This window comes from Atta colombica, unplaced genomic scaffold, assembly GCF_001594045.1.
Source record: "Atta colombica isolate Treedump-2 unplaced genomic scaffold, Acol1.0 scaffold219, whole genome shotgun sequence".
Taxonomy (NCBI): Eukaryota; Metazoa; Arthropoda; class Insecta; order Hymenoptera; family Formicidae; genus Atta; species Atta colombica.
In genome coordinates this window covers 779,434-789,837 of record NW_017259315.1, presented here as the reverse complement: position 1 = coordinate 789,837, position 10,404 = coordinate 779,434, and the positions used below count along the sequence as shown (strand labels likewise).

The 10,404-nt window shown below is 31.6% G+C and overlaps 1 protein-coding gene across 1 annotated transcript in view; it reads right to left on the bottom strand.

The window, feature by feature from the left end:
- Positions 1 to 9,272: 9,272 nt before the first annotated feature.
- LOC108687850 (cathepsin L1-like) overlaps positions 9,273 to 10,404 on the bottom strand; it is a 6,813-nt gene continuing 5,681 nt past the window's right edge. The window contains exon 5 of the mRNA XM_018193852.1: positions 9,273 to 9,468. Coding sequence (XP_018049341.1) covers positions 9,273 to 9,468 — 196 coding nt within the window. The remainder of the gene's footprint in view (positions 9,469 to 10,404) is intronic.

Genomic DNA, 10,404 nt, shown 5'->3' with positions numbered 1-10,404 from the left:
TATATATATATATAATATATGTGATTAATCCAATTTTATTGTTAAAATATTAGTACCATATTTTCCCAAATTTACATTATTTTAAGCAAAAGCCAGCTCTTTTAGAAATCTATAGAGTACTCTGAAAGAAATTCAGTTTCCAGGAGATTCACTAACGCGATTTGAATACTCTTTTTACTCTTATTATAGGGTGTTTTCGTTTTATTACAAACCATAGCCATTTCGAAGTAGGATAGCGTACTTATTTTTTATTTAGAGGAATTTATTCTTGATCGTAGCTCATGTGTCTACTTTATTTATATAAATGAATGCGTATTATAGATACAGGTGTATGATTTTTGTAAGATTTACTTGCTTAGAGGAAATATCTCTCAAGAGGAATTCCTCACTTATGAGCAGAATATTTTCCTTTGAATTTATTGTTTTTATTAATAACGATTTCCTGTATTAAGTATCACAATTATATTCTTTATATTCAATAACGATAACTTATAAACTTATCTATTTCTCTCTTACGTTCTTGAAATGGCTCTGAATAAAGTGTGGAGGAACATTGCAGCTCGAGTTCTAGGCTTTCCACAACTTTTTGAGACTTAATCCCAGCAAAACACAAATCATATTCATGGGTATTGCCAAGAATCTCAACAGTATTGTCGCTGCTCATAACATTGCTCAAATTAAATGGTTCACACATATTGAGCTTACTGCCTAAGTTACTATCCTACTTAGCGTTCATTTTATGAACATTCTAAATTAGTCCAGGGTTGGTGTGAACAGATTAGAGTTGTCTCAAATCGTATTAACTATTTGGCGATTTAAATATTATATAAACAGCCTAAGTGCTTCTCTGCGATTTCGGCTTACATCTTTAATCTTTCGTATTTTTTATTATTGCTGTGCGTGTTTCATCACTCTTAAAGATCAGCAGAGGTTCAGACTGTTAAATGCCTGCGATTTATGAATGCTTGCGTGTAAATTTAATTTACAATTTACATAGAGATGAACATGTCTTGCATTTTTAAGCACATTTGATTGGACATCCTCGCGAATGTCAGAAGATCTTATCTCAATTGCTATTTTTTGTTTTCCATTATTCGTTCAGATCCTTCTTCTTAATACATTGTCTCTAATCTCCATCTGCATATTAGTCTCCGTGATTATACACGCATTTTCCTCCTGCCGAACGTCTATATATAAAAAAGATTGTAGCAAATTAGATGGTAAAATATGGCATAACATTTTTTGGTTGCAGTCAATTTTTACTTTGCGTTAGTCTATTGGAATCTTATATTGACAGTGCAGATAGGCTAACGTAAAATTGGCTGCTGCAGCAAATTAAGTGGTAAAATATGACATAGTATTTTTAATTGGTTAATCTTTTTTTTCAGTGTAGTTGTGTTCTTTTCTACACGTTCATAATGTGGAATTCTCGTCGTTATCAGAGAGTCAAAATAGTTATATTCGTTTAAACACAAGCTCTTCAAATCTCCGCGGCGGCAGTAAACGTCGCACTAGGTTCTATCATATTTTTCTCTGCATTTGTCTTTTCTTTTTAGACAAAATTGTTACTTTAATTTTCTTTGTATTTTTTTCCTTCTTTTTATTAGTTTTTAAATTTTTATCTTGTAAATATTATTTTCTCTATGTAACTATATTTTCTGTTCATTTTTTTTACTTGTACTCATTTTATATCTTTAAAAGGTCTGCCTTTTAAGGATATCAATAAGTTTTCATCTATCTATTTATTTATTTATCTATCTCTCTCTTCTCTCTCTCTCTCTCTCTCTCTCTCTCTCTCTCTCTCGCTCATTCTGTCAATCTCTTGCTTGTGGCCGCATTTCTTAGGTAGTAGGTTCCTGTCATCCAATGTTCCGGACGATCGATCTTTGAATCTCGCTTACACGCTTGTCGGCTTAATCGATCTTCCATCGATAAGAGACTACGTTTGCGCTGTCTCGCATGCTCGTCGCCGTTTATCCACTTCGACATTAGGACGTACTACACTCTCGCGAAGCGCCGCCACAATTGTTTACGGTGTCGACATGTCCGCTCGTATTTTATCGACATTCGACGTGAACTGATTTCACTCCAGAGCGTAATTCGGAGTTACCATAAATTAGCGTATCTTTACAATAGCGTTATTATTAACGCAAATATTTCAAAGACTTAAATTAATCAATAAATAACGCTTATTATAATATAACGGCGCATTGGCGTTAACCGTCTTTATGCCTCGTAATAGCATTAACGCTAAAGGCAATATGACCGAAGTTTGTAGATGTTACATTGTTGTTTACGGATATCGTGATATATGATGGTACTGCAATTTGTTATTCAGGCCGCTACATTATTCCGGTATGTATGTGCAAGCGCGAGTGTACGCGCGTGCACGTATTTCGGACGCTCTTAAGGGACTCGGTCCTGGAGGACGATAAATTCTGTTGCTCTCACATTTTCCGTGACTCCTGGTACGTGCGAGGATAAAGATAAAGCGAACGATGAAAGCTCGCGGCATACTGAGAATCCTCGCTCTTATTTATTTTCTTTTCTACTGGCTTGCCATTCGTCATGCTGCCGCATCGTGCACCGGAACGAATGAAAAACGCCGAATAACCGCGAGTCTTGTGGAAATTATGAAAGAATGAGAGACATCTTTGTTCCTGATTTGTTGCCGCGCCTAGTTATCGATCAAGGGAGAGAATACAGTTGGAAAATTTGTGTTAAGTTTAATATACTTTATGTGTCTCAAATGACTCACCCAAAATGTTCTATTAATTTAACACAATACGTCTATATTATGAAATAACACAAATATTATGTAAAAGAATAAATACAAAAAAGATATTATTGACACAGTTTATAAAAAAATTCTGAAAGTATATTTTTTCAATAAAATTGACATTTGTGATATGTTAAATTATCCCATTTTATTCATTCATCTTAGAATTTAAGATTGAAAATACATTATTTTTATATTATTTATTCACTTAGTCATAAATTATATCATTTTGATATTATAAGAAATGTTAAATATCAATTTAACACAAAATCTTATTATATTAAATTAATAAATCTGTTAAAAAATTCAACACAAATCGTTAACGTGAGTGGATCGTTTCTAATACATATACACAATATTTTTTTACTATGTAGCCAGTATTCATAATTTATTTTTGCTTTAATACTCTGTTTCAAGTAATATCTTCAAGTAATATCAAGATACTAATACGGCTAATTGTTTTATGTCGTCTTAAAAATATCGTAAATCATATCACAGAGCTGTATTAACATAAAAGTAAACTTTATAAATACCAATCTTTAAGTTTGAAGTAATGCCATGCATTACAAAATTTATTGTGAAAAATATCACCTCAGCCAAATTGTGCTTCAAGAAAATTTAATTAGCGCATGGTTTGTAGAGCTAGAAATGTATATGTATAAATTCATTATAAAATATTATTATGTACGAAATTTTAGCTTGAACCGAAAAAGCATTTCCTTCTAGATTATTACATATCGGTCTAATGTCTCACTTCTGTTATTATTGCTTTTACTAATATTTAAAAATATTGTAAAATTTTTTAGATTAATTGTATTTGAGCATTAAAAAAATTATAAAAGCAACAAATGATTATTTTTTAAATAACGGTAAAGATAACGAGTTATTTTTGAGAATCAGTAACTAATTATGATAAAGAGTTATTTTTGAGAATCAGTAACTAGTTATGATAAATTATTTTTTTTACTCGGTAATGAGTAACAGTTACTTATACCATTATAGTTACTTTTGAAAAATAATTTTTCTTTCCCTAAATTCATAATAATCATTATAACAATAATTATTATTATCTCTTATCGTACATACACTAAAAGAAAATTTGATATCTATTATAATAATTAAGCCTAAATAATATTAATATAAAAAGTTACTAAAGCTTTATTAAAATAATTTCAATTAAATGTTTGATTAATATTACTGAAACTAATGTTGTCAAATGTCAATCAAACTAAATGTTGATTTTATTGTTGTAATTATTATCAGCTTACTTTTTAAATGATATAAAAAGGTTACTATTATTGTGTTTGATAATAAATATTTACATTGCACGAATATCCTAAAAATAAAGTACGTTTAGTAAATAATATCAGACTTTCTATCAGTGTAACCATAAAGTATATATAAAGTATATACGTTCTGTATTATATATTTATGTCAATTATACCATATCTCACACTTTAGCTGCCATAATATAAACTTTTAGAATCTGACTAAAGTTAAAAGTGTCACGAGAGCCAAGTCATGCGAAAACAAGCCTAAGTAAGTCGATTGGACAACACAGTGACGTTATGAACGGGATCACGCAATTTTCCCATGGTGACCATCAACTTGTTCGCCTCCTCCAAGTTATTCCCGCCTCAGTCTCTCCAGAGGGACAATAAAAGGCCGGAGAATGAAAGATAAGGGCGATTAGAGCGAGAGACTCGGGCGAAGGAGAAGCGAAGTCCGTAAATCAGGATGTTACTTCCCTTGATCCGATTACGAACGATTATATTCTGTGCGAAGTCTCCGCGAGACTCGTCGTCGCTCGGTACTTTTATAGTAACACGACCGGCTTCACCAATTGCTTTGTAACTTTTTCTTCCTATTTATCTTTTCTTTGCTTCTATCTGTTTCCTGTTCTTATTTCTTACGACAATAAAGAATTTCTTTTTTCAGTTAGAATATCCTCAATCTCTTAATGCATTCGGCGAGAATATGCGATGAGAATTTTTTTCGTATAATAAATTTTTTCTCTTTTCTCAGAAATTATTTTCTATTAAAACAGTATTTAGAAATGTAGAAATCAATTATGCTATAATTTTGCTGTTAAAGCATGGCTTGACTTCACTTCATTCTTGGCATGATCAAACTCTTATAAATCTTGATTCTTTTTATGTGAGAGAGACTTCTTCTTTATATCTTTAGCGTCTTAAAGTGCGATATTTTTAGCAACTTTGAAAAAATATCGACTTCGAATTATTTCGTCGTTTTGCAACAGTTGCATTGTCCATTAAACAAGTTTACCAACTAGTTCCGTACAGCGTCATAAAATTTCACATAGTTTTCAGGTACTTTTTTTCTATTCGTCTACAAAAATTGCGCAAGTTTACCGTATTACTTATAATTCGAAACAATTTGTCATTCTTTAATTATTTTTTTCTGAAAATTATCTATTTTTTGAGATATTGTGAAAAAACGTGTTTCAGATGTTAATTTTCCAAGATAATAGTGCAACTAGTGCGGCGATCCGCCAAATTGGAAAACTTGGAGTTTTCATTATAGGACATCGAACTTCAAAAATCATCATTATCGTATCTGTGCAAGCAAAAGTCCTTTTTTTGTCTATTTTTTTTACTACTACGTGACGTACGTTACGTATGTATGAAATTTAAATTATATCATATTTCAATATCATACATTGGATACTTACGCATGATAAGTAGATGTATTCCTAACTTTGAATTAATTTTGTTTCTTATATATTTTTATATACATATAGTTAATTGTTTTCTAGATATTTTAACATTTCCGGGTTTTTAGAGGACCTTGTATCAATAATTTCAATTGCACATAACATCCTCTAGAGACGTCATTTAAACGAAATATTTGAATTCCACTCGGCAAAAGTTTCCAACTTATATAATTTACAATAATTTATAATTTAACAATATATAATTTTCCAACAATATATAATTTATATCTATTTATGACTATCATTTTCTGCATTTTCCTTATAAGTGTAAGTAAAACAAATTATAATTAAAAGCCGAAACACATATAATAATTAAATTTTCGAGATGATTGCATTTGCCTACAATCAATTGTCTACATCACTTTTGCCTACAGCTCAATTGCCTACAAGTACTTTAAAAATAAATATGCATATAAATAAAAATTTTAGAAACGAAGTTACTTTTGCCTACATGTATTATTGTTTCATGTATTATTGCCTACAGCTCGATTGTCTACAAGTACTTTTGCGCACAAATATAAAATTAAAGTTAAGTAAGAAAATAATTTATATTTTAAAAGTAGAGAATTTGTATTTTAAAGCAGAAAATTCGATCCCAATCGGATACAAGTTGAAACGGACACGGTAGCTATTGAGGATAGGAAATCTGTCATGTGAACAGTGCGATGTCAGACAGTGTCCGCTTGGAATATTTTTCCAAAAAAATCTTATCCTAACCAAACCATTTTTTTGGTACGAGGTGGTCTGGTCATTTCGCGTGAAAAGTTGCAAACCTTCTAGTAGAACTTTGTTGAATGTGCAACTTTCCACGCGAAAGTAAAAAATGAATTTGATTAGAGTTAGATTTAATTAAGGATTAGTTGTTAAAGCAGAGATTAGTACATATAGGCAATCGAGCAGTAGGCAATAATACATGTAGTCAATCGAACTATAGACAATAATACATGCAGACAAAAGTAACTGTTTCTAAAATTTTTATCTATGCGCAAAAGTGTAGGCAATAGAGCTGTAGGCAAAAATGATGTAGGCAAATAATACTGTAGGCAATTTCGATTTGCCTTAAGCAAACGGAATCTCCCCAAATTTTCATATTGTAACACTTCATATCGTTACAGCCAGAAAAAATGCATGCTTCTATTACTTTATTTTAGACTTTTTATACTCTTTTTCTTCTTAAATTTTCTTTATAAAAGGAGATCTGTAAAACCTCTTAATAGTCGAAGATTTATTTGATTAATAACTAATGATATAGAATTGATTAATATTTATTAATATTTATTAATGAAGTTTGCTGATAATAGAAACAAACATCCACCAGTGATCTCATTTAGTTTTTAGACTTTTAGATTATATTTTGTTTCAAATGCATTGTATATGTTGTGAATACACATTATTATGTAATAGTCAAGAAATTATCAAACTTTAAGATTAATGACCTTTCAAGTAAGAAGCGAGCTTGCGATGTCAGGTTGTATCGAGCTGCCGATAACAGCAGGTAAGATGAGACGACAGGATACATCGCGATGTCGTTCAACAGATGGGAAACAGATAGAGATGTTACGGATAACAATCGAGGATGCGCTGTCGCTTGGACGGATTGCGCGCGATTGTCATCCGCGACGAACAATGAGTCGTGGCCGACCTCCGAATAGAGAGATGGAATTTATGTGGTCTCGGAGCCGCATTTGATATCGGAAAATCAGGAAGAGGGCTGCACAAACCGCGACAATACATTCTGGACATATTGCTCCTCGGGATTCTTTCCTTGCATCATCATATTGGACGACCTGCAATCGCACGAGTAAAGCTTTCATTCGGCGGGACACGCTATTATTTTGCATGTTTAATCGTGGAAACTTAGGAAATGGACAATGACAAGTCGTCAGATTTTTCATACATCTGTTTCACGGCTGCTTCGTAAAGGTTCGGTGAGGTTACTATTAAGTTTAGTAAAACATCTTATTATTATTTTTAAACACGCAATAAATGTATCATCAAACAGAACACAAAAAATGTTCGAATATTTTATCGAAGCTGCAGACGTCAAAATGTGTAACACTGAGTCTGTGAGATCTATTTAATTTGTTAATTAAAAAACTAATTAATTTTAGGGAATCAAAAACGTATAAAAAAGAAAATATTAATGACATTTAAATTAAAAAAATTAAATTTGACATTTTTTATAAAGAGATTTATAATTTATAATTGATTCAATAAATTCACGGTCATCTCCGGAGGGTCAAATATACAATATGTTAAAAATCAAATGTTAAAGCGAAAACTTCTTTTTAATAAACCAATTTGTTTTTTGGTCTCATTTGAAATAAAAAATTCCTAAAACTGACTTTTTTTAAATTCTACAATACATTAAATCTGACACTAATTCTTAGAGGAGGCGCGACTGCTGTCTCATGTAAACCCATTTTTATTTCTAGTGTCAGAATCATGCGTACACAAATCATTTGCAGGATGCGAATCTCTGAATTTATGTCACTAAGCGATTATGTAATGATTTCGCCTGATATTGCGCATTACGCGATTAACGCCTATCAAGACTTACCTATCTATGGATTCATGAATTGGTTCCTTTCCTTCTGCCTCACTTTGTCTGTCTCTCTCTCTCTCTCTCTCTCTCTCTCTCTCTCTTCCTTTTCCTCTGTCTCTTTCCCTACGGAAATGCCATGGCGATATGTCCCGGTTAGCCGTATACTTTGTCTTCGAATAGAATTTTCGATTGGGCAAAGTCTCCACGTTCCTATCGTTCCGCGGTTGTACGGTTCGATTAAATTTCCCCGGGATTCTGTGTGGTTACGGAAGTCTGGTATCTGGCATTCAAGCGTTCGTCCTGCGGTCAGTGGCTGTTATGTAATAAATGTTCGGCAATCCTTAGTAATTGATCAAAGTTAATCGTTCAAATCTTTGATTCTACAATGTAAAAGAAAGACTGATTAAAAATATAACAAACAGAATCATTAAATATGTTACTTAGTTTTACTATTTCCTTTTCTTGCTCTAAACACATAAGAATGGAATAAGAAAATCTAAATAAAATAGAAAATATCTTATAGAAAAATAATAAGGTATCCCCTACATAAATGGCCTAAAAATCAGAAAAATAATAAAATGCTCTCATACATAAATATGGCCAATATCCACGATACTAGAAATCGATCCGAGATCGAAATCGGACAGAGAAAAAATTAACAAACATTTGAACAATTTGATCACATGACCAAGGAAGAGGAAGAATTGATCAATTCTTTCTTCATCCGAGGTCTCGGATCGATTTCTAGCATCGTGGATATTGAATCTAATACTCAATATAGATTGCTGTTCGTAGATAGGTTACACAGACAATTAAATCTTCACTATATTCATGTAAATATTAATAAGAATGTCCCATATTTTTTATTAACATTCAGAAATATTTCCTACTTTAAATCGGTAGAAATAGTAGTTTTCAATGTTCTGTTTAATAAAAATAGTAATACACTTTCCAGACAATATGCGTGTTTGAAAAACGTCATAAAGATATTTTTTGGAGCATACATATCTAAAAGATAAAAACATCTTCTAGACATTGCGTATTGTCTGAATTGTATCTTAAGTAGGCTATTGAGCTATTTCGATGAATAAGCGTCATAAACAACTGTCTATTACATTTTTATCGCAATTTGTTTCGTGTCGAATATAAAAATTAATGTATATATTTTTCTAAGGTACGTAAAAATTTTTCGCTCAAATTTGAGAAAATGGTTCTCAAACTTTCACATAAGCAGCGTAGTTCGCTACGCCGCAACGATTCTTGTTTCTCGCCAGTCGCATGTAGCCGTTTTCACCCCAACTATCGCCCCACCAGTTCTTCAGGATCCACTCGGTTGGCGTATATCCGATGATGAGCATCGCATGGTTCACCATGTCCGAACTGCATCGATGATCATCGTAAACGCCTTTGCTACAAATGGAAATATCGGATTAACATCTGGAACTTTCTTATGCAATTTAAAAAGAGATAGGGCGCTATTGCTAAAATATAAATATGATAGTTATTAATGGATAAAAAATTAGAATTAAACAATCTGTTTCATTAATGAAGCAAAATATTTTGATATGCGCGTTTCAAGTTTGCTTCCTTACGTAGAAAATGATACAATTCAAAAACTTAATTTTCGAATTACAATATTACCGTGAATAAGTTAAATAAACACTATCTTGTAAGTGAATTAATTTATCATCATAAAAATCAAAAATATCACAACAAGGAAAGTTTAAGAAAAAATCGGAAAAAAGGAAAAGAAAGAAATATATACGCGAGAAAGATATTTCCCAAGAATATTAAAGGACATGAATTATCAACTCTCTGAACTTGCGAACTGTGCGAACTATTATACACAAGAGTATGCAATTAATAGATAATATTTGCATATTGATATCGCATGTTTTCGATCAGCATCCTGTATTTATTGTAAACATGTAAAATATCTCGAGGCATTAATCATTTCCTGTTTATCATGACTGTTAAACGATTTCCATGATTTTTACGGGTATTTATTGTTTGTCAGAAATGAAAAATGGCAGGAAATAGTCGCGCCTTGGCAAGCCCTTTAGAATAATTCAATAACTGTGCCTCAGTGATTTGAATAAATAAAAGTCGACGGTATACTAAAAGTTATTAAACGGTTCTAGGTTGAAGATCCGGGCAAAATTTCATGTGTAAATATTGTTTGTACTTATAATGCTAAAGTTTTAACGATTCTACCAAAACAAAGACATCCGCAAGATTTCTTTTAGAGAGGCATGATTAAAAAAATTGATAATATAATAATAATAATAATAATAATATTTCTGAGGCTTTCACGGATATTTTTTTCATATGTTGTACATACTTTCA